This window comes from Seriola lalandi, unplaced genomic scaffold (genome assembly GCF_002814215.2).
Source record: "Seriola lalandi dorsalis isolate HSWRI2012SDOR001 ecotype SW California unplaced genomic scaffold, Sedor1 jcf7180002054321, whole genome shotgun sequence".
Lineage (NCBI taxonomy): Eukaryota > Metazoa > Chordata > Actinopteri > Carangiformes > Carangidae > Seriola > Seriola lalandi.
In genome coordinates, this window is record NW_019524874.1 from 186,178 (window position 1) to 211,408 (window position 25,231).

The following is a 25,231-nucleotide window of genomic DNA, read 5'->3' on the forward strand; positions in this document are numbered from 1 at the left end:
TGTTTCTTTTCAGGCACAGAAATGTCCTTCAACAGGTCAACAAAGCCCATTTCGATCTCTGGGAGGTGCGAATAATGCGGCAGTTATTCACACAGACAAAGACACAGCCGTCACTTTTCTTACCACATCTGTCTCCGTTTTCCAAGACTGACAAACGCAGCAGCTCGCAACAAACAACAGAAAACAAAACCACATTTATCTGTGGCAGGTTTGTACCTTTGACGGTGAGCATGGCGCTGGTGTTGGCGTTCAGGGCCTGGTACGACACTTCACCAGCCTGATCCAGCTGCACGTTTTTCAACGTGAGGAAACGTTTCTTTCCCTCAGCTTTAATGTCGCAGGTCTGAAAAACAAAGTCCAGACAAACATGAGCTTGAAATGTTTGGTGCTGAGAGTTTTAGAACCGACACCGAAACTAAACTCTCTGAGAAGTCTGAACGGCTTTCACCAAAACCACGTTTTAAACAAACTAAACTTCTTCACACAAAGAAACAGTGCTAAATCAATCTGAACATAAATATAATCAAAATGAGCATAATTCTGATTTTAATAAGAAAGAATAAATAAACAGGACTAAGACTCTGACCAGAAGGTAAATCCACATTTCGTAGCTGCTGTCTCTGCAGGTCAGACCAGTTTGTTCTGAGATTCTTACCGGAGATCTGGTCAACACCTGGCCTCTCAGCTTCCATTCACCAGCCACATCATCCTCAGATATTTCAGTGTCAAAGTTGGCTTCTTCCTTCTCAACCACCTCCACGCTGGCGAGAGGCTTCAGGATCTCGGCCTCACGCTCTGAAATTAGAGACATATTTCAGCTGTTTGGACATGAGCCTCATGATTCTCTAACGTGGATTCATACATGTGTTACACCGACCTCCAAGTGTCAGTTTCGCTGAGTATCTGCGATCCTCCACCTCGATGGTGTACTCTGCCACGTCTTCGGGCTGACAGTTCTTAATGGTCAGTGTCATGTCCTTTCCATCTTTGTTGATCTCCACCTTGTCTGAAGGAGTGAGCTCGTTGTCTCCTTTGAACCACTTCCAGTTGGGAGTGTCCTTGAAGAGCTCACATTTGAATGTGGCCTTGGCCTTTGGTTTCACATGCTGGTCTCTCAGGGGCTTCACCAGCCAGTCTTTGATGATTTCTGAGGACAGAGGGTTCAGTTTGTTTAAAACAGTGTTGACTCTGAGGTCTGAGCCTGGTTACAGACCTCTGAGCTGCAGTGTTTCACACGCTGAAAGCATCAGATTATTCCCAGTCTGAGAACCAACAGAGAGTGTTGGTGGATGTAGGTACAGGTTGTGATATTTTCAAGCCAGGTCAGAATCAGACGGACAACACACACACAGGTGTGATCTACAGTTTGATCAGTGTTTTAAATATAAGCTCAAGGTAATGGGATGTTTTAACTGCAGCCCTGGTTTGGACTGAAAATGATGTCAGTTATGTCACATATGTCAGAGTGACTGGTTCATGGAAACCTTTCCCAAATCGAAACTAACTAACAGGTGATTCAGTCCATTACCAAATGTCCACGCAACCCAACCACCCGCCAGGTCTATGCCACTGAATAAAAGTGAGGTGTGATTCTAGACTGTCTGACCTTTGACCCATGAAGCCGGTGTACTACCTTGAATTGTTGCTTACCAATCACTTTGACGTTGGTTGTAGTCTTGACTTCCTCCTGTCCGTCTACCTCACACGTGTAGTCGCCCGAATCTTCATCAGTGGAGTTCTGAATGGTCACAGCGTGCTGCATACCAATGACATTAATGGCCACTTTTCCAGCCTGTTTCTTCAGGATTGCGCCGTTACGCTTCCAGATCACATCTCTCTCCTTGTTCAGCTCACAGGTCAGGTACATAGGCTGACCCTTCATACATGATGTCTCTGGTTCCAGCTCCTTCAGCCATTTCACAGGCAGTTCTGCACCGAGAAATGGAGTCATTTAAAAACAGTATTTGTACTTACATAAAGTGTTGGTATTATTTAAAATGTTCCCATACTGGTGCCAATACCATACCTGAGTTTGTGTACTTTTAGATGCCCACAAATAGCTTGTTTTTTCAACTAACAAAATAAATCAAGCTTTTATTGTTGTGAAAATATTTATGTAGGATGAAAAACCTCATTAGTTTACCTTCAACAATGAGCTTGGCTGTGCATGTTACTTCCTTGCCAGCGTTCTTGGCCACACAGGTGTATTCACCAGTGTCGGACAGCTGGACATCAATAATGTTCAACTTGCGATCCTTGCCATCAGAAGTGAACTTGTGCTTGGGGCCCTCACGCAGGTTGCTGCCATCTTTCATCCATGAAGTGATGGCGGTAGAAGGTGAGACCTGACAATCAAACACAGCAGCCGAGCCAATAGACTCGGCTTCCTTCAGCACGATGTCCTGAAGCTTCTTGATGAACTTCAGTGGGACGGCTTTTAGCTTGAATCCTCCGAAGGGATCCTCTGGAGGCGATGGGCCCTTTCCACCAGGCCTCAGGCCCCGGCCCCTGCCACCATCGCCAGGTGATGGGGTTTGTCTTGCTGCAACATCAAATACAAAAATTAAGTCAGTTTCAGATATGATGATGAGTGAGGAACATTGTCAGACACTGGACAATGGGAAGTTTTTAAGATCTTGTTCCTACCGTGTGTTAGACGTCTCTCAGTTGCTGTAACCTCACATTCAATAAAAATCTGTTTTGAAGCTCCAGTTTTTAGTGTTAGGGAGAACAGAATATAAGATTCTGTAAAGACTAAGGATCATGCAGAGTCACTCTTTATGAGCTTCCAAGGAGTCTTTGAAGAACCAAAACTCAAAGCAAAAAGACAACATAAACAACAAACCACACATACAACACACAGACAGAACGTAAACTAACTGATGCTAAAAAACATTCAAATACCTTTGTGTTCATGGTAACACATCTCAGAGATTAAATGATATGATGAGTTCTCATACTAGCTGTTGTCAGTGTAAATTTCATTGTTGGCTGGTATCCTTCAAATTTTTTCACACCTGAGCTTTGGTACAGATACCAACAATGTGAATTGTGTGAAATTGGAAAATTTTGGATTAAAAGATGTAACCTGGCCTGTCGCTGACCATCACAAACCTTCTGGGCTCAGATTGAAGATTTTGTTGGAAAGAACAAGACACTTAACAACAATTGTGAATGGAGCAAGTGAAACTGCTTCAAACATTACTCAGCACAAAGACCAAAACCGTTAGTACACTTGAGCTCTAATGTCAGAGTAGTCTCACCCCCAAATCCTCGGCCTCTGCCTTTTGGTGCCTCCTCTGATGGTTTTCCATCTGGACAAGAAACAATAAGATGAGTCTCAAATTTCTCTGTAAGACCTCAATATTGACATCAATATAGCAGCAGAAACCAAGAGAAAGAGTTAACCATTGCTAACAGCTAACATGCTAAATAAAGATCATGACATCACATGAAAACACTGAAGGGACATCACATGGTACACAATGAAGAAGATGAAGGTGGAACGAAGTGTTTGACAAATGGATCAGTGATGAGACAAGATGAGAGTAGTGAATGACATGAACATTGAAGACAAACACTGAATGACTGATGTGGAAGACATCTGATAAAGACACATTTGATGATAACACAATATGATGGACCATGTGAACATTAAAGTGGACAGACAGTGGATGGACAGACGAACAGAGATGAATACAAGAGCTCTAGATGAATGAATGGATCAGGTGATTAAATATGGAAGTGATGAGGATTAGATGAGTCATCTTAGATGAGATGAGGGAACTCCAGAGTCATCATCTGGGAGAGTTTGTCGGACTTCCTCTCACCTCGTTTACCACCGGGCATGCCTGGAGTCTCCAGTGCCCCATCAACCCCTTCATCTTCCCAGTCTTCTTGAGGAACAAGCTCCCAGCCCCAGGCCTCCTCATCTTCCTCACCCTCCATTTCTTCTCCCTCCTCTTCGAAAACCTCCTCCTCTGGCTGGGTGGGCACCTTCTTCATCTGCACGGCTCCAGGAGAAACCTCCTTCACCAGGGGGACCCTCCCTTTACCAGGCTTCTCTGGTTCTGAAACCACCTGTGGTGATGGCTTCTTAGGGACCTTTTTGAGTGTTACAGCTTCAATAGAATCTTTGGGTGAAACCATTTTGGGAATCCTCTTGACTTTTTCAGCACTTGGCTTCTTTTCAATGGGGACTTGTTCCATTTCCTTAGGCTTTGGTTCAGCTTTTGGTGATGGTGTCTTTTTGAGCTCAACCTTCTTGAGCTGCTTAATAGGTTTGAGGGCCTTCTCTTCTTCTACCTTGTCTTTACCAACTCTAGGCGATGGAGTCTTTTTGAGTTCAACACCTTTTTTCACGGCTTCTGTTTGTTTTGGTGGAAGCTCTTTCTCTCCTTCTTCCTGCTGGATCATGTCTTTCTTTCCTGGTGGACTGGGCTTCTTGGGTGGAACAGCTGGTTCTTTCTCCTGAGCTTTCTCATCCTCTTTTTTGGGTGTTGCAGTCTTTTCAACTCCCCGAAGCTGTTGTTCTTTCAGATCTTTTGGACTTTCATCTCTTGGAGTTCGACTGGTTATTTTTGTGTCCACAGGCTTCTTTTTCTCCTCTTCAGATGTTTTTTCAGATTTTTCTTCAGGCTTGGCATCTTTGGTGAAAGGTTTTAACACAACCTGCTCTTTCTCTTTATCTGGTGTGGAAATAGTTTTAGGTTTTCCACGAAGTTTGTCGGCAGCTGTAGGTTCCTCATCCTTTGGTACCTGATCAATTTCTTTCTTCTGTGGGATCACTGTCTGGTCTCTGCTGACATCAGGAATTACCTCTGGACTTGTCGAGGGAATATCTTCATCTTTTCTGTGTTTAATAGCAGCACTGGGTTGATCTCTCTGAGGGATCTCATGTCTCTTGAATGGAGTACGCTCAGTATCTGTTTTTGCTTCACCTTCTTTCTTAGCTTTTGGAGGCTCAGCTGCCTCAGGTTTCTGAGGTTTTTCAAAAGGTTTCAATGTCACTACTTCTGGCTCCTCCTCTTTCTTTGGCAATTTCTTTATTTTCTTCTTTGTTAAATCTGGCTCAGGTTCTTCATCTTTTGGCGCTTTAGGGGTTCTTATCCATCTTGATTTCTCATCTTCTGCCTCTAGATGTTCCGGTTCCTCCATAGATTCCATTTCAGATGCCTCTTCAGCTGCTGTGAAGACTCGTTCAGTTCTGCCAAGTGTTATCACCTCTCGATCCTCTCTATCCCGAAGCTTCTGAACAGATAGTTCTGTATCATAATGTCTTGTTACATCAACTTTATGAGTTACGACTTCCTTCTCAGGTTCTTTAGGCTTAGTTGGCACCTTCTTTAGTTGGATCTTTTGCGGTTCTTCTTCTGGTTTCCCTGGTTTATCAAATGGTTTTAGTTTAACTAATTCTTTCTGCTCATCTGCCTTTGGCAATTTAGTTATTTTCTTCTTATCTACACTCGGTGCCTCAGGGTCCTCCTCTTTCTGTGGTTTTGGGCTTCTTGTCCAACCTTCTTTCTCTGTTTTCTGTATGACTGCAACCTTCTCAGCTTCCTCAAATAGGCCTAACTGAACTGTCTCCTCCTCTGCAGTGAAGACTCGTTCAGTTCTTCCAAGTGTTATTATCTCTCGATCTTCTCTGTCGTGAAGTCCGTGAACTGTTAGTTCTGGATCATGATGCTTTGTCACTTGAGCTTTACGAGTTAGAACCTGTTTCTCAGGTTCTGGAGCTTTCACTGGAACTCTCTTCAGCTTAATGATTTCTGGTTCTGGTTCCTTCTCTTTAGGTATTCTGGTAAATTTACTCTTCAGCTTCGGTGATTCGGGTGTTTTTGCCTCCTGAACAGGAATCTTACCCTTTTGCTTAAGAGGTAGCACTGTGGTTGACACAGTAAATATACGTTTTATAACATTCACGTACAGACATACAGCAAACTCTACATTTCATCTTTAACAACACAGGACTCACACACCTCTTGAACATGTAAATGAAGTTTGTATTTGTATGAGACAATAACTAACATAGCAATATGCATTAAGATTATTGCCTTTATAAAATAAAGAAGCAAATATTTGGTATACCTTTAGTTGGTCCAGGTGCTGAAACTGGTCCCTTGTCTGCAAGAATTTCAATAAGATCAATGTAAACATACACAATACAAACTGTTAGAATACAGGCTAAATCAAAGACAAAGCATGTAAATTCAGTTTCTAAGAAAGACAGATAACTTGAGTTGAGAAAGTGAGGCATTGATTTATTTTCTGTTTCCAGGATAATTTGCACTGGATGTGAGCTTTGAAATCAGTGGTTTTATCAAGAGACAGATTTTCTTTGTCATTGCAAGTGAACAAAGTTACAGAAAAATAACTGCAGATGCACCAAGAGATGTTTAAAAAAAAGGTTATTTTGCCTCATTCAACAGATACTGTTAATATGAAGGAAATACAAACATCAGACCATCAGGTTTAGACAGAATTAGAAAGCAAAGGCATTTCTGAAATCAAAGCTCATGTTGCTTTGTATGAAGATTGAAGCTGTCACATAAGAAATGCTTCAAAGTGGAAGACAAACATAAGAGAATAACATGACTGTAAGTTACAGAAGAGCTGTTACCTTCAGGTGGAGAGATTTCCTCCGATACAGGAGAGGGTTCAGCTTTTACGGCTGGTGGAGAGGGTTTCTTCTCCACTGCTGCAACTGGAGCTACAAGAATGCCAACTTGATTAAATCATGGGCAAAGATCTGGCAAACAACCAACATACACTCAAACAAAACAAGATTAAAGAAGTCAGACTGTTGTTAAGACCCAACAGCTTTATTTGAGTGGGACAAACAAGGAGTTATACCACATGAATGACAAACAGAAGAAACTACCTGCAGGAGGAACAACTTTTTCTGCTGGAGGCTTTGGTGTCGAAGGAGATGGTTTCTTTTCCTCTGGAGGAGACACTTAGGAGCACAAATTACCAAAAGTCATGACCAAGAAGACAGAAGATATGAAAGTGACAAAAAATTAAAACAGACACAGGACAGATAAAAGATATTAGAATGAAAAAAGGTTGCATGGAAAAAACAGACAATTGTGAGATATCAGGCATAAAGAAACAAAAACAGAACTGGACACTACTTTCAAAAAACATACTGACACAAACACAGGGCTGTGTTTTTATGTCCCACCCAACAAAGTGAAAAAAACTACCTGCAGGAGGAGCAACTTTGGCTGCAGTAGGAGCAGGAGCTGAGGGCTTTGGTGCTGGTATAGATGGCTTCTTCTCCACTGGAGGAGACACTTAAAAATACAAGATGCCAAGATCACGACCAAGACAATAACATGGTCAATTAAGGAATGTAGTTGCACTGAAACAATGCAAGACTGGGGACAGTCAAGAAAACAAAACAACAAAACAAAAAGTAAACAGATAGACATCCAGTTTACAACAACATACAAAACCAAGTGAAGAAACTACCTGCAGGTGCTACTTTCTCTGCAGGAGCAGGACGAGCAGGTACAGGCTTTGGTACTGGTGCAGATGGCTTCTTCTCCTCTAGGGGAGATACTTTGGGAATACAAGATGCCAAGGTCATGAGCAACAACACAATATGTTTGGTCTAAACATACTGAGGAACACTGTTAAAAACATGAAGATCTAAAGACAAGTGAGACAATAAAGAGAACCCAGAAAAACAAATGGGCAAAAAGTAAAACAATATGACTGACTCTTGATGAGTCAGCAAAGACAAGGAACGTACAAACTGAACAGACTACCTGCAGGAGGAGCAACTTTCTGTGCAGGAGCAGAAGGAGGAGGAGGAGGAGGCGAAGGCTTTGGTGTAGGTACAGATGGTTTCTTCTCCTCTGGAGGGGACACTTTGGGAATACAAGATGCCAAGATCACGACCAAGGCAACAACATGGTCAATCAAGATTTATTAATGACAAAAGATGATTTGGACATGAGTTACTCCAAACAGTACAAACAAACAGAAGAAATTACAGAAAGAAAGATGTGAAAGAATGTCACCTGATGAAAGAAAAAGAAAAACTCGACAAGGAAAGATGATAGTAGACCAAGAGAGGTTCCTTAGTACATGACATACCTTGTAGAGTAGCGACATAAAAAACATGTTTCAAAGACAATCAACAGACACAATGTAAGGTTGTGATGATTAGTGGAAAATGTACCATCTTTTGCTGTTATTGAAGATGACATTGGAAGAAGTGTGAGTACAGTAAATGTGAGATGTTAAATCTCTTAAGAGGAGTTGATCTTATGGCGATCATTAGCCTCAAGTATGAAAGAATACCTTTCTGAAGAGTTTGTTGATCAATCTCCTGTGTTCCCTTCTTTGCTTTCTTGTCATCATCTCTTGTTGGTGCAAGTTTAGTTGCAGTGGTTCTTGCTTCTTCAGAAGAATCAGTGTGAGGGGTGATTCCTTTTGGTGTATAAGAAGTAGGTTTCTTGGGTGGTGGAGTTTCTTGCTCAGGGGGGAAGAGTTTTTTCTGTGGTGGAACTTGAGATTTTTTGGTTGGAGCAACCCTGTCTTTATGAATAGGTTTCTTGGATAGGGTCACTTCTTCAGAGGGAAAGTCCTCAACAACTGTTTTGGGAAGTGCGGGAGAGGTCTTTGTTGATTCGGTTTCCCCTAAGGGTGAAATTTCTTCCTCAAGACAGACTGCTTTCCCAGGTGAAAGAACCTGAGCTGGAACTGGAAGAGATCTTGTTGCTTGGACAAGTTCTTCAGGGGATGGTACTTCTGGCACAGCAGTTGGTTTCTGAAGAGGTACATTGCCTTCAAGATTTATTTTTACTGCAGCTTTAGAGGTTTTCGTGATTTCTTCCCTTGGAGATTTCATCTTTTTGGGTGGCATTGCTTCTTTCTTAGGAGGAATCGTGGTCAGAATTCCAGGTAAGTCTTGTTCCGATGGAGGCGAAACAGTTTCTCTATGAGGCGGAGACATGGATCTGTCAGATGGAACTTCTTCCACTTCCTCTGCTGGCTTCAAAAGAGTGACGTCCTTAGGTCTAGACTTCTTCGAAACAGTGGCTATTTTAGGTGTAACATTGATTTTAGGTTTATCGCGATCCTCCAATGCAAAGACAGCTGCTTCTTCAAGTTCTTCACGATGTACAAATACAAATGATTCAGTAACTTCTCTCTGTTGTGTATAAATTGTTTGTTTGCTTTCTGAAAGAGTTTTCTTGTAAGCCTCTTCTTTGGATGTGATTCCAGTGTCAGGAGGAGAAACTTCTTTCTTTGAAGGATGAATCATTTGAGATGGAGGTGTGATATCTCTTTTTGATGGAAGAGGGGCAACTTTCTTTAGAGGTGGAGAGACAGACCTCAAAGATATTTCTTCTCTCTGGTCCACAGCTTCCTCCTCGAGAGCAAAGTCTTCTCCATAGAAAAGTTCGGTATCTTCTGGTTTTCTATCCTCATATTCTATGTATGCTGGCTCAATGTCCTCTACTGGCTCAGCATCTTCAACGTGCTTATCTTCACTGTACCATGTAGAAACCACTTGCTCTTCCTTTTCAAGAACAATTTGTTGTCTTATGTCCATTTTTAAAGAGTTTTCTTCTATCACAACTGACTCCTTTCTGTCTTCAACCACTACTGTTTCTTTAAGATCAGTCTTCAAAGGAACTGGGATAATTTTTAAGATATCACCCAAGATTGAAGAATTGCACCATGGAGCGGTGGCCAAGAGAAAAACAACACAAAACAAAACAGATCATGACACAAGAACACAGATTTCATTGTGGTATATTTTCTACTGTTATCCTCATTTAATAGCTAAATTTCAAGTCTTATGAATCACTACATCTTTGCTGTGGAGTGTCTTTCAACTTGGGGTGAACTTCTACTTTTTCTGAAGGAATAACCTTATCTGGTTTCAGGGACAAATTAAACACACCTAGTTAAGCTACAAGAAACTGAATTACAATTGTGCTGACTTTCTAAAAGTACCTGAGAAACATTTGTAAGTTGAAGCATACCTTTCTTGGTTGTACCCGCCTCCAGCTTTGGTTTAGCTAGTACTGATGTTTCCTGTGGTATCTCCCTCTGTTTAACTGTTTTGATAATTGATATAATGTAAAAAACAAAAAAACAGTCAACAAACATGACAGTACAGACATGAGGACAAAAGAATTAGATGGGTTATCTCAGTATCTCAGATTAAAAGATATAAAAAGTGAGTTAAAAGATAAAGATGGTTAATGATTAGTTAATAAGATGTTTACAGCTTGTCATGTTTACAGACATATCTACCTTGTTGCTGAGGCTTTGTAGCCTGAAGAATTTGTTTTGGTGTTTCCAAATCTTGTGGTGGTGATGGTGTTGGTTCTTTGTGGTGAGGTACTGGTTCCTCTGTTACTAATTTTGGAACCTTTGCCAGTTTCTTTGGTTCTGTTAGTTCTTCTGGAACCATTTTGTGTGCCTCTGGAGCCTTTCTTGGTTCTTCTGGAACCTTCTTTGTTTCTGCCACAACCTTTTTTGGTTCTTCTGGAACCTTCTTTGGTGCCTCTGGAACCTTCTTTGTTTCTTCCACAACCTTTTTTGGTTCTTCTGGAACCTTCTTTGCTGCCTCTGGAACTATTTTGGGTGTTTCTGGAACTTTCTTTGGAGCTTCAGGAACCCTCTTTATCTCTTCCACAACCTTTTTGGGTTCTTCTGGAACTATCTTAGGTGTTTCTGGAACCTTCTTCTGTGCCTCTGGAACCTTCTTTGTTTCTTCCACAACCTTTTTTGGTTCTTCTGGAACCTTCTTTGGTGCTGCTGGAATCTTCTTTTGGGCTTCAGGAACCTTCTTTGGTTCTTCTGGTTTTGGTTCAGGGATGTACCTTGGTGCATCTGGCTCAGGTTTACCAGTCAGTAGATGTGGTTTTCTTGGAGGCTCAGGTGTCTTGGGTTCTGAGACAACTTAGAAGAACATTTATTTATAAGATGGTGATCTTGTTAATTACTGTATATGTTGAAAGAAAAACCCAAAAGTGAAAGTCACACTCTAACGAGTGCTTGGCATACTTGAAGATATTCATGGAAGATATGTCATAAAGATTACTCTCCATGTGATACTTAAAAGCAGTTCTAAAAGCAGTGCTTGATAAAACAAACTTATAACATGTTAAACAACACAAACATAAAACACAGCAGTACATCAAAGCAACTATTAAGAGCATCGCTGCAGTACCTTTAGTTGGAACAGCCTCAGCCTTGGGTGGAGTAACCTCTGGTGCAGATGGTTGAACTACAGGTTCTGCTGGTGTGGGTACATCTTGCACTTAAAAGAACATTATGTATTGTTTAACCTTTAGGTAATGACCAAGGCTAACATGGAATCAAAGATCACACTCTTAACGAGTGAAAGAAAGCATGACAGGAAATGAAGCAGAACAACTGAAAATATAAAGGTCAACTGTTAATACCTTTAGTCGGAAGACGTTCCGGTGTTGAAGGAGTAACCTTGGCAGCAGTTGGTTGAACTACAGGTTCCTCTGGCTTTGATGGTTCTGGTACTTTAAAGAACATTATATATACATGTTCAGTAACCTAGTAACCACTAAGGCTTCAACATTACAGTCCACTCTAACGAGTGCTTAGAGCCAAAAAACAAAAAATAAAACAAAAAAAAATTCCAAAAAGACATACATAATAAGAGTACATAAAACACACAACATAGACTGATTCATATTACAGTAAACCAATGACAAGACATTAAAGAGTTCCCACACCTTTTACCAAAATATCTTCAGTCTTTGATGGAGTAATCTTGGCAGCAGGAGGCTGAGCTATGGCTTCCTCTGGTTTGGCTACAGCTGGTACTTTGGAGAACATAAAAAAGTTTTCCATTTTTATTGTCTTATTTTGAGGTTAATTTGAGGAACACAGCATGAGCTTCACTATCGTTGCTCTAAAGCTATGACATACATTTCTGGAGTTAGTGTGAAGAAGGGTTATATAAAAAGCTGTATTCAAACATCCTAAAAGATGTGCGGACAATGTTAATTTTGAAAGATCCAGATCAAGAGGTTAGCAGTGACAAACATCTTAGAACATTCGAGATTTACACAAATGTGTTAAACAGTTACACATGTAGATCATAGCAAGATGAGTCAAAACAACAAGAAAGACATATTGTATAACACAATGTCTTTCTAGTTGAACACTCTTTGCTACTTTACCTCTCGGTTTAGGAACTTCTGGTGCTTTCTTGACAGTTTCAACCTTTGGTGCTTCAGGTTCAGGCTTAATTTTGGCCGCTTTGGGCTCAGGTTCTGCAGGTTTCTGAGGTGTCACTTTGGGCTCAGGTTCTGCTGGTTTCTGAGGTGTCACTTTGGGCTCAGGTACTGCCGGTTTATGAGGTGTCACTTTGGGCTCAGGTGCTGCCAGTTTATGAGGTGTCACTTTAGGCTCAGGAGGAACCATTTTTGGCTCTGCCGTCTTTGGCTTGGGTTGATAAGGTTCAGGAGTGACCTCTCTGGGAACTATCTCTGGTTCAGGTTCAGGTTTGGTGTATACTGAGGGTTCTTCAAGGTTAACAGAGAAATATTAGAGTCAACAGAGAGTCACACACTGCTTTAAGAGTTTAGGGGATAAAAGAAGGAAAAGATAACACAAAACACAAACGTATAAAACAGACAGACAGCATAATGCTCTTTTCGCATTGTAAGAATGCTGAGAACAGATAAGAACTTTAGACAACATTAAGTTGTAGAAAGCATTCAAGAGAAAATCTTAAGGTCAGTTTCATCTTAAGACATACACTTTTTTTTTTTTTTTTTTAACAGTCATTCAATGTGTAAAATTTGTACCCTTTCAAATCTGTGGATTTGCAATTTAATGATAAAAATTATGTAAATACAGAATATATTGTATAAATTATGTCGTTATAAATATCAAACCTAGGTAGAAAATTACAAAAATTTTAAAAACTTTAAAATTTATAAAGGTAGTAAGATTAAGATCTGATTTTACCAGTAAAGTATAAAATGAGATTCTTCTTCTTGTGCTAAAAGTTGTGTTGTACTACATCTAATTAAGAATGCAAATATTGTTCATAAATATTGTAAACACTAAATTCAACATCTATGAATTTTGAAAAATTAGAATTTATGTTTTTTTCTTACAAATTCAGAAGATTTTCATCTTTGACTTTTTAAAAAAAAAACTTTGTTTTCATTACAAGAATTAAGAATGTAAAGAAATATATGAATATTGTATTATAAAGTGTTGGTAAGAATGGTATGGTAAGAATGGTAAGAATTTCAAGTTAAAAAACTTACATCCACCATACCAAGAAAATATACGTGATGTGATTTGAAAAGGTTTTCATTATAGTTTTGTATGTTTCATATTAAGAATTAAGAATGCGAGCTAATAAAGACTCTGTGAGACACAAACACATACAATCACTTTTCAAAATATTACTCTGCCATAAACTTTACCTTTTGGGGCTGCAGGTTCCTCCCTACGAGGTGGAGCAGTGGCAGGAGCCTCAGGCTGTGGCTTCTTTACTTCAGGTACTTTAAAACATTATCATTGATTCAATTTTCTGACCACGGAAAATGTCAAGATGTTTTATTATTATTGGGTCTTAAGAGAGACAGAAGTAAACGAAGAAAGGAACAAACAATGGGACTAAACAAGAAAGGTCCAAAGTGAATGAACACAAACACATGGAACATAAATAACAAGGAATTAAATAAGTGGTAAAAACAAAGAGAGGTATTTGTAGATACCTTTGACTGGAGCTGAAGGTGGAGCTGCAGGCTCAGAGGGTTTCTCCTCTGGTCTCCCGTAAACCTCAGGGACTTAAAGACCAAGAAAGTTCACATTAAAACTGTGATGCCAGGCTCTAATCTGTACTCTACTGAACAGAAAGCTCTAGTGAGGATTAATAAGAGCGTAGGAGAGGTAAGTCAAAGCGAACAAGAGTAAAGAACAGGAAACATAAACATGAACAAGAGGGACAAACATGGAAGTAGGGGACAGAAAAGAGTAAAAGATCATCTACGACAAAAGTGTAGAAACATGAAGTTACAGCTGCAGGAAAAGAAAAGCTTCTATAAGCAGCAGGTGGCATTTGAAGCTTTTTACATGTGTACCGTGGATGGACAAACATGGCAGCTAGCAGATCAGCGGCTTTGTTAAGTTACAGCCATAAGCTTTGCTGAACAGCCACAAGCCTTTTTATACCTTTAGGGATTTCTTCTCTCTGCCCGACATGAGTCCTCTCAACAATTTCTTCTACGGGTTTTTTCTCTTCTGGTAAATGAGAAAAGTGAACTTAGAAAAACAACCTGACTCTGACATGTAAGGACCGTCCAGGTCTCTAATTATCCCGAGTCATTAAGGATAAGATAAATGGATTCACTGCAAATAAACAACAACCAATGAAGAAACATGAAGACAATGAGAAATGACATACAAATAACATATAAAAGACAAAACCAATCAAAAGATTTGACAGTGTGATGTCAGTCTTTATATTGATGAGTTATTTTATAAAATAGAATAATGATGATACCTGTGACGGAGGAGTACCGAACAGAAACCGTCTCTTCTTCAACTGTCAGACTTTCAAAAGCTACAGCAGACCATTAAAGGATAATCAGCTGTTAGAGAAATCTCCTTCCAATATTTAATTACTGCAGAGTTTACATTTGTACAGATGAGGATGATGTGAAACAATCATTTAAATTCTGAGAGAAAAGACATCATTCTGACTTTATACTTAGATTAAAGTCAGAATTCAGACTTTGATCTCAAACTGAGAATTTCAGCTTTATACATTTAAATTTTGAGAATTACCTGATTAAAGTTTCAGACTTAAATTTCAAATTTAAATGTCTATTTTTAGACATTATTGATTTTATATTTAATTGACTTTTATCTAGGAATATATCCATGCATCCAGTATATATATATTTCGCTTTACATTTAAATTCCAGAAGTTATGACATTAAGGTCTGAACTCGGATCTCTACCTTGAACTTTAATTTAAAAATTTAGATTTGTGACTTCATTTTCTCTTTGTATTCTGACCTTTCTTTCTACATTTTGAGATTAATCTCAGACATGAACCTGATTTTTTTCCATGTGTCCTCTTCTGTACATTTGTTCCCATTTAGTTAAATTGGAAATTCATTGACAGAATGTGACTTGTTATTGAGGTTAAATTGTGGAGATATTATTACAGCACACTTCATATGATGAGGTGGTATTTGAGTTATTAGGAGGGATGATGGTTGAATTAATATTCACTGAGTTCAAAATGATCACACAGTTATTTAGGATGAGAGTTAAAGATGGAAGATGATGATGATGATGATGATGATGATGATACGATGATGGTCATATTTTAGGATGGAGGGACATTGTTTAATGTTACGCAGAATGTGACAATGAAGTGATGAGAGTTAGCATCGTTTCAGAATTTAATAATTCACGAAATGTTTGTACCTCTCACTTCTGTTCTTTCTTCATAGTGATAAACTTCTGTGGAATCTTTTGGTAGAAAAACATATTTATAAATAACACAAGCCAAGTCGACGTGGATTTAAAGAGTTAAAGTTTGATTGTTAAAAACTGTCCCAGACTCACCTCTGTAAACAACCATAGACTCTGTCTCTGGTACTTGAATTGACGTGTCTGGGACATCTAAAGGTTTCAATAAATACAACTTCAATAACATCGAAATTAACCAAAAATAATAATAATGATTTTTATAATTTTTAAAAACTGTGTAGTTTGACGGCAAAACTTAACATTTCTTCCATTTCAAAATAAAATCATAATTATATTGTTTTATTCATATATTTTCATGGTCCTTTTGTATTGTGAGGTACACTCCCAGTTACCATGACTCTCAGGACACTATTTCACTGCTACTTGTAAATAAACACTACAAATCTTCAAATCTCTTTGCTCGCTGCTTCAAACTGAACACTACGTTACAGTTGTGGAGAAATGTTCAGTTTTACTGTCGTTGATTTTCTGTGTTTCATTCGCTGTTTAAAAATACTCACCCTGAGGAACCCTTCCTAACTCAATTTCTGTGAAAGGACAAGGTACAGCATGTTATTATAGCTGCTGTAAAAGGCACTAACATCAACTCTGCTAACTTCATCAGTCTGATAACATGTACAGACCTTTGCCTGAGAGGTAAAGCTCAGCTGTGCTTCGAGCTTCTCCCATTGGCTCCAGACGAGCGATCACAGAGTAAACGCCTGACGGGGTGGAGACATTACATCACACACTGCCATTTAACATTCAACTTAAAATCTGCTGTGGAATTAAGATCATGATAAAATCCCAGTCACACCTGAAAGTGTAACTTCCCCCTGACATTTTGTTCTCAGGATTTTACATCATTTCATTCAGTGAGGAGTTTTATTGAAGACTGGGGAAACTTTGTTAGCTTGTTCGCTCAGCGTTGTCCTCTCTGTGTGTCTAAACTAGGTCTCTATTTATTCTGAGCACCTTCAACGAACCTGGAGGTGACAGTCAGATAATAAGCTATGACCTCTCAGAGTTCAGCTCTGTCAGTCATTTTTTGCAAATTTTACTGGTATCTTATATGTATTTTTACAACAGACCCTAAAAACTTATCTACAGGCCCCAAACTCAATGTTCAGTTACTTGAATAATAAAATGTTTTGTGCAGCCCTAAAGTTTAACATCTCAGTCTCATAATGATTTAAATGAATTCTTTGTCCATTGTTCCGTACTTTTTTTTTCCTAATCAATGATATTGAGATTCATGGAGAAAACATTATCTGTCCCTGGATCCATTAAAAAGAGTAAAATGCAGCTGAAATGATTTTAGTTTCACGTTTTCTGTTTGTTAACAAACCTTCATCCTCTGCCGTTACGTTGCAGATGGTCATAAAGTGCCGCCGGCCCTCAGTCCTGAAGTTATATTTTGGGCTCTCTTTAAGCTCCCATGAGTCTTTGTACCAAGTGACGGTGGCGTTGTCGAAGGACAACTCACACTCGAAGGTGGCAGAGTGGCGTTCATTGACCTCGATGCTTCTGATGCATTTAGTGAACTGAATTTGGTCGGCTAAAACCAGATAATCAGAGTTAATCTGATTGGTAGAATTTTATAACATTGATTATTTTTATTGATTGGATGTTATTATTCATGTATTAAGACTGTCCGAAGTGTGTATATTGTCAGAGAGAAACACATAGAACAGAAATATACAAAAACAACAGCATCACAACCTTGAAGGTTCAAAGAGGTCAGTGTGAGCTTTGTTAGTCTGGAGTCTTACTGCTCACCTGTTCTGTAACCAGACAGACAGACAGACAGACAGACAGACAGACAGACAGACAGACAGACAGACAGACAGACAGACAGACAGACAGACAGACAGACAGACAGACAGTTCAAATGTTCAGACTCGTACCTGTGACAGTCAGTTTGGCGTTGGAGATGTGAGGACCACACACCACTCGGTAGTTGCCCTGATCTTTGACCTGGCAGTTCTTGATCTTCAGAGAGTGGCGGTCGCCCACGCTGCTGATGTCGTACTTGTCGCTGTTGTCCAGTTTCTGGGTGCCCTTGTACCAGGTCAGAGTGATCTCTGGGTAGTTGATCCTGATCTGGCACTCAAAGGTAGCGCTCTGGTTCTCAGTGATCATCTGGTCGGTGATGTCCTCCAGTACAGAGACTGGCTGAGGATTCAAAATCAGTTTCAATTATTTCATCAGTGCCTGCAACTCTGGTGGCTTCATCGTTAACTTCATCAGTGAATGTGACAGTCTGATAAGAATCCTTTCACTGCACTTAAGTGAAGGTTGACTTTTTTTGTACCTCAGTGCTGACACGTCCCTCCAGCTGCTGGATGAGTTGGGCCATGACCTCCTCTTCAACCCGACCACCATGCTCCACCTCCTGCAGCGGGAAAGACAACTGTGAACAACTACAGCAAAACTGATGAAATGTTGAGGATAGATCTGTATCATCACTGTTTCTCACTTTGTCTTTTCTTCCACAGGAAACCTTAACAACAGTTTTCTCACAATGAATCAACAAATCATTTCAGGACTGAAATCCTGTAACATTGAATGTGATTAATTTTGATCATCCACTTCTGTGGGTGGAGATCATCAGTTAATGAGGTCAATATCAGCTCCACTCCACAAGGCATAGATCTAAAATGTTCAGATTTGTAACACACAGAAGAAGCACCAGGCAGAACCTAGAACCACAAGTCACCTCAGTCCTGTCTGTCAAAAGCTCTTTGTTAAACAGAACCTTGACTTTAAGTCTGAATTTTAGTCTTGAAGTTTTCTGTCTCTCACCACTTTTCCAGTCTCCATCTCCTTCTCCCTCTTCAGGAACTCAACGGCCTGCAGGATGGCCCGGTAGTCGTGGATTCCATGTTCTCGCAGTATCCTCTCATAGTCTTTGGGGTCATGACCTCTCAGCAACGACACAATATCGACCTCTTCATCTTTCTTGGGGCTCTTCTGCTTGGAGGGAGTCCTGGCACAAAAATCAAACACAAAATCAGAGACGTGTCTTCTTGTCAAAAGAACCAACATAAAAAGATTCAAGAGGACAAAACTCTGTGACAACGATCAGTCGATCTCTCCACATGTGATGTCTGATGTCCACAAAGACTTCAAACTAAAAAAATCAATCGCACAGCACAATCAACATCTCTTGGTGCCAAAACTCTTACTTCTTCAGTCTGGTCCTCATGTCTCCGATACCCTCCACTTCTTCCTTCTTGGTGACCTCCATATCAGCGCTACACTCAATCTCTCCATGCTTGTTGGTGGCGACACATCTGTAGTTACCAGAGTCAGACTTGGTCACCTCTCTGATCTCCAGTTTGGCGTTCTGGCCCTTCTGCTCAATAGAGATACGACCACCTGGAGTGATCTGCCTCCATTTGCCCTTCATCCACTTTACGCTGGGGATTGGGTCGCCACCGATCTTCGCAATGAAGGTAGCGGTGCCCTCTGCAAAAAATAAAGCAAACATGTAGTTCCACATTGTCCTCAGAACGAATGGCCTCAGGCCCAGAAAGAAATTCCAACAGTTTACATACTCTCTGTGACAGAAACATTCTTGGGCTCCTCAATGAAGAACAGGTTGTCAAGCCTTTTGACCGGAGCAGCTGCAGCTGGGGTGGGGGCCTCAGCAGGTGCAACCTTGGTTCCTTTGTCTGAAAATAAAACACAGAGGAGAGTGAAGTGTTGCCACATTTGAATGTAACTAAGAAACCCAATCCGAGCCTCACACCTGCCCAATAAAGTCACCCATGTCCATTTTTGTCAATGCAACATATGTGTATATAGGTATGTCCTGTGACTGAGGATGTGCTTCTGGTATTCTGTTTTATTAGTTTAATTAGGTGACCCTGAATCCATGATGACAATAATGAAAAAAGACATCCATCATGTCTATTACATAATGAATAGAAAAAGAGGTTTGACCAACTCACTTCAAAAGGAAAAAGAGGTATTTTCTAGCCTTGTTGTAATAAACCTAAATGTGATTTTGTTTTGTTCGTTGTATCAGTCACTGAAATCAAACTTATTAAACTTAATACAGTGACAACCTCAAAAACGATCGCAGGAGAAAAGGGCAGCCATATTGGAATATAGCCAAACCTTTTGTTGGGTAAAACTATCTATATATTTCACAAGCTACCCGAAACCATTTTTACCCCCCAGTCAAATGAAAAGTATCCCAGCTTGGTAGAAGTGCCCAGTCTGGAAACACTGGCTGAGTGGAGAATAAATAAGTAAACACATGATGTAAGAAATGTCACTGTTCATAACACAAACTGATTTTGTTACCTCTCACAGTGACCCTGGACTTGCAGAAGTCACTGCCAATAGCGTTGCTGGCCTTGCAGAGGTAATCCCCTGCGTCTGTCTTTGAGACTGAGCTGATCTCCAGGCAAGCCATCCCACCAACAAAGGTGATTTTGGTATTTCCACTGGACTTAAGCTCCCGTCTGTCCTTCATCCACTGGATGCTCAGAGGAGCAGAGCCGCTGACGTGGCATTTAAGGCTCAGCTTCTCCCCCTCGTTGACCGATGCCGGCTCCAGACGGACGTCAAACTTTGGTGCCTGCCCAGTTTCTGAAGATGTGGTGGAAAAGAAGCAGGACCGACACAGGTAAGCCTTCATGCTTTTCACACACTAACATGATGGACAGGACACTTGATGGAGTACAGGCCTTTCCCTAAACAGACTCAAAAGAAACAGGATCTGAATCTACCAATCTTGGTCGACAAATACTTGGTTTCCATTGTGCCTCCAGTGAGTCTGAAGACAGTTAGATTTCTTGGTCTGTTATCTAGCTCTGAACCAGCTCGAAAACCTCTGCTCAAAAACAAATGGACCTTGACTTGTTTAGTCTATACTTCCTCACCAACATGAAACTGTTGCCTTCCAAACAAAATGCTTTAAAAAGTGAGGGTGAAAAGCTTCTGGCACCACCTGTCTTGTGAGGATACGTTGCTGGGTTGGGTCTTTGGATTTTTGAGTGATTACTTTTACCTGAAGGTAATTTAACTTTCAAAGGAACAAACAACAAAATATAATGAAGACAAACCAACATTAATACCTGAAATAGTGAGAGAAACTGGACAAGAAGCTCTTCCAGCTTCGTTGGAGACCTCACAGGTGTACACCCCGCTGTCAGAGGTGGTGGAGTCTCCGACACACAGCACAGCAATGTTGTTCTTGAAGCTGATGTCATATTTGTTGGAAGCAGAGATTTCATTGTTGTCCTTGTACCACATGATGTTCAAGGGCTGGGATCCAGACACCCGAGCCTCCATTGTCACAGTTTTACCCACTGAATCCACCATGGACTCGGAGGGCTTCTTGATGATGTTTGGAGGGATTTTGCGCTCTGTTAGTGAGGGAGAAAGTGAAGAAAAATCAGACCGTGTTGTGATAAGGTGAAATGGTTCGAAATTCAAATCTATCATCCACCAGGCCACTGGGCCTTAGCCTTAAACCATAGCATCAGGGAAAACAAAGAGGCACACCACATGACCTAAAAAACAATACAGAGTATCCAGCCTATTAACAAATCCTTCTACCTGCAAATGAATCACTTTTTCTCAAGCAAGCCAATATCTATCCGACCCAATCATAACAGCATGCTCTCAGAGCACAGCTTCAACATAGCAAACACAGGACCAGCCAACCCTGAACACACTGACAACATAATCCAGGATTTTTCATTTCCTTCTTGTAACCAACCAGCACAGGACCCAAGGAAACGATATTCACGCTTAAGGTTAGCATTAGTGACTATAACCACATGTGGGGAATGAGCTGAAATGAAAGGGAATGTTTTAGTGTGTTACCTATTTTTACATGAGCATGACAGGTGTCAGTTCCTTCTGCATTGGAAATTTCGCAAGTGTACTGCCCCGCGGCTGCAGCTCTGTCGCTGTTGAGGATATCCAGAATGCACGAAGAGTCAGTGGTTTTGACATTGTACTGGTGAGAAGCCCAGACGAGTTTGCCGTCTTTTTTCCAGGTCACGTAGACCCTCTGGCTGCCAGTGTAAGTGCACTCCAGTCTCAAAGGTTTACCCAGCTCATGGCAGATGTCCTCTAGTTTCTTGACAAATTGTACAGGTTCTGAGAGAAGCAATGTTGAAGTCAGTCATAGAAATTACTGATCGTTACACGCGGAGGATGAAAGACTATGTGACTGCACAGTATCCAAAGGAGTCCGTGGATGATTTTGTGGGCAGAAAGAGAAGTGATGTGAATGAAGGAATCTTTAACTTTACATGAAGGTTAGAAACATTGCATGTGGTGGAAAGGCCATATAAGCACCATTAGTGGTTACCTTTAGGAAAAATCAAACACATGCATGAAGTAAATGATGAGAACTAGAAGCACTGTGTTGTTGGTTAGTGTTACCTAGTTTGACATAAGCATGGCAGTTATCGGAGCCCTCGGCATTGGAAATTTCACAAGTGTATCTTCCACGAGCCTCTTCTCTGTCATTGTTGAGGACATCCAGAATGCAGCTGCAGTCTGTGGTCTTCACATTGTACTGATAAGAGGCCCAGATCAGTTTGCCGTCTTTTTTCCAGTTCACATTCACTCTTTGGCTACCCCTGAATGCAACTCTAAGCGTCAGTGGTTGACCGACTCTGAATGTGGTGTTTTCCAGCTTCCTGAGGCGAGCGGACTCTGTGAGAAGCAGTGATGGTTGTTAGAAGTAAAGCGATGTTGAGTGAGCAGATGTTATAATTACAATACAACCATGAATCCCTAATTATAAATGACTGAATTATTATATGAAGTATGTTAGTGCGAAGGGCAAAGTGCCACCCTACTCCCAGAGCAGTTCCATTAGCCCCCATCACACAGTTTCTTCCAATTGTCTTTCTGAAAACATGACAACTATAGAAGCGTTTTAAATATTTGTCAGGGAACAGGACAAAAACCATGAATTGTACCCAAAAAAAAGGATCTTGTTTGGGTTTGGGTTAGGTTTGTCCTTTTGACAATCATTTGCAGGTTGCCCACAGTGTCATCAGGGTAAACAGGCAAGATATGAGCTTGGTAAAAGCAACTGTGCGACACAAACTCAGTGCTTTGGTTTAATCTAACTGCATTGGGCTCGGGTTCGGTTACTACTCTCTTGGACGTTGGTTGGGTTCAGATGGAAATGTACAACCTTTTCGCAATGATGTTAGTTGTTAGTCGCCTGTCTGATTACATGAAATAGAGCTGTCAACTAAACTGTAATTGTGACTAGTAAAACTACAAATTAGACTCATTATTTTCAGTTTTTAATCATTTTAAACACCAAATACTGATAAATTTGTTTGAAAAATTAAAAACCGAAAACAATGAGCCCTCACTATTACCCTTCATATTTAATGTTTTACCTAGTTTGACCTGTGCATGGCAGACAGCAGTGTTCTCAGAGTTAGAAATTTCACAGGAGTATCTCCCTGCTGCATCTAGCCCGTCACTGTTGAGGAGCTCCAAAACACAGGAGTTATCTGTGGTCTTTATGTTGTACTTGTAGGAGGCCCAGATTGGTTTGCCATCCTTTCTCCAGCTCACATAGACCCTAGGGCTGGCACTGTAAGCACAGTATAGCGACAGGGGCTGGCCGAGTCTGAAAGTGGTGTCTTCCAGCTTTTTTAGGAAGCTTACAGGTTCTATAGGAGGCAATGGTGATGTTAGTTGCATGTTTGCATGTAAAAGGATTAGTCTGCAGGGGAATTGCTACAGTTTAAGATTGTTGACATTTTGAAATTGATGTTCATGAGGTGTGTTTGTTAGTGGCTATACCTATCTTTACCACAGCATGGCAAATATCAGTGCCCTCTGAATTGGAAATCTCGCATGAGTATTTCCCAGTGGCTTCCTGACTGTCGCTGTTGAGAACTTCCAGGGTGGTGGAGAAGTTGGCGGTTTTGACATTGTATTTGTAAGACGCCCAGATGGGTTTTCCATCCTTCATCCAGCTGACATAAATCCTCTGGCTGCCAGTGAATGTGCACTCCAGCGTAAATGGGTAGCCAATTTTATAGAAGGTGTTTCTCAGTTTTCTCACAAAGTGAACAGGTTCTAAGAAATGAGTTAGCAATGGTGGTGTTAGATAATGTAAGCAGTGCTGTTAAGCCTTTAAAACAAGCCAATTGTATGATCATATCGTATATCATATGGAAGTTTAGAGGATTAGAGTGATTTTGAATCCCTGTAATGAAATGATGAGGTACGTTGCTCAGGTGGTTTACCTAGTTTAACATTTGCATGGCAGGTATCGGTTCCTTCAGCATTAGAAACTTCACAGGTGTATCTTCCGACAGCCTCCTCTCGGTCACTATTAAGGACTTCCAGGATGCAGGTGTCATTGGTGGTCTTGACGTTGTACTTATATGATGCCCAGATTAGTTTGTCATCCTTCTTCCAGGTCACACACACTCTTTGGCTACCAGTGTAGGTGCACTTGAGGGTCAAAGGTTCGCGGAGTCTGAAATACGTGTCTTCCAGTTTTTGCACAAAGCGAGCCGGTTCTAAGAAAAGCAATGATCGGGTTAGTTGCATTTAGCAAGCAAGTAATAGAGATCATGCAGTAGTCTGAAGTAAGTAAGATAATAATTTACCACCACACACTACTGTGGCTAATGAGCAAAAGCAGACGGCCTGTTATTGACACAGTTAGTTGATGAATTGAAATCAGATGGTGTTTTAAGAGTTGGTGACTTTACCTAGGCTAATACAAGCATGGCAGACGTCAGTTCCAACTCCGTTGGAAATTTCGCAAGTGTATTTTCCAGCTGCCTCAAGCTTGTCGCTGTTGAGGACCTCCAGAATGCAGGTTGAATCAGTAGTTCTAACATTGTACTGATAAGAGGCCCAAATCAGCTTGTCGTCCTTCTTCCAGGTGACATAGACCCTCTGGCTTCCGGCGTACGTGCAGACTAATTTCAGTGGCTGACCAACTATGAAAGTATCTTCCTCCAGCTTCTTGATAAAACGCACAGGTTCTGAGAGAAGCAATGCTGGTGTTAGAAATGTGCCCACTGTTATGTTGCCATGCATTTCTATGCCTCTATGTCAAAGTTAATTTTGCTATCATGGATGTAATGTTACTGATGGACTATGAAGTGAAAGTTACATTAGTATTAACTACATTGGCACCTGAAGGGATTTTTAGGGTAATTTTTGAATAATTAAAAGAGTATGAGTCACTGCTTTCAAAGAGAGACAGAAATAACATGCTGATCTACTGTTGCCTGTTGTTGACTGATACATTTTCATTGAACAAGAACGATTCATTAACATAGGACAACATAAAGGAGGACGGAAAATGAACATCACCTTTCACTGTCACATTACAGCTGGTGGATGCTGAACCAATCCGGTTCTCAGCCCTGCAGATATATTCTCCGTGATCAAACTTGGTTGTTTTGATCAGCTGTAAAGTGGCAACACCGTTTGTAAAGTCCATTGAGCAAGTGTTGGACTTGCGCACCTTTCCATCAGCTTTGAACCAAGCTACAGAGATGTCAGGAGTTCCCGCAATACGGCATTTCAGGGTAACTGGCTCACCAACAGTTACCTCCACTGGCTCCATCGTTTCAACAAAGTATGGTCGTTCTAAAGTGAAAGATGATGATGGTGGTTTAGTATGACTACAGATGTTGAGTTGTGGATGAACAAGTGAAAGAATGAATGAGTGAATTACTTAATAAAT

At 40.6% G+C, this 25,231-nt stretch overlaps 1 protein-coding gene across 1 annotated transcript in view; it reads right to left on the reverse strand.

Moving 5' to 3' along the window:
* The window catches only part of LOC111655510 (titin-like), a 174,811-nt gene that overhangs the window by 97,883 nt on the left and 51,697 nt on the right, over positions 1-25,231 (reverse strand). Inside the window, 34 exon segments of the mRNA XM_087174153.1 lie at positions 217-343; positions 656-795; positions 878-1,147; positions 1,651-1,929; positions 2,144-2,542; positions 3,264-3,314; positions 3,831-5,882; positions 6,088-6,123; positions 6,620-6,709; positions 6,881-6,955; positions 7,206-7,295; positions 7,474-7,563; positions 7,773-7,874; positions 10,279-10,929; positions 11,201-11,290; positions 11,436-11,525; positions 12,192-12,536; positions 13,455-13,532; positions 13,749-13,820; positions 14,206-14,274; positions 14,537-14,596; positions 15,472-15,516; positions 15,613-15,669; positions 16,038-16,064; positions 16,161-16,238; positions 17,424-17,691; positions 17,831-17,911; positions 18,322-18,505; positions 18,705-18,987; positions 19,077-19,193; positions 19,831-20,118; positions 20,607-20,897; positions 24,243-24,521; positions 24,856-25,134. Coding sequence (XP_087030279.1) covers positions 217-343; positions 656-795; positions 878-1,147; positions 1,651-1,929; positions 2,144-2,542; positions 3,264-3,314; positions 3,831-5,882; positions 6,088-6,123; positions 6,620-6,709; positions 6,881-6,955; positions 7,206-7,295; positions 7,474-7,563; positions 7,773-7,874; positions 10,279-10,929; positions 11,201-11,290; positions 11,436-11,525; positions 12,192-12,536; positions 13,455-13,532; positions 13,749-13,820; positions 14,206-14,274; positions 14,537-14,596; positions 15,472-15,516; positions 15,613-15,669; positions 16,038-16,064; positions 16,161-16,238; positions 17,424-17,691; positions 17,831-17,911; positions 18,322-18,505; positions 18,705-18,987; positions 19,077-19,193; positions 19,831-20,118; positions 20,607-20,897; positions 24,243-24,521; positions 24,856-25,134 — 7,533 coding nt within the window.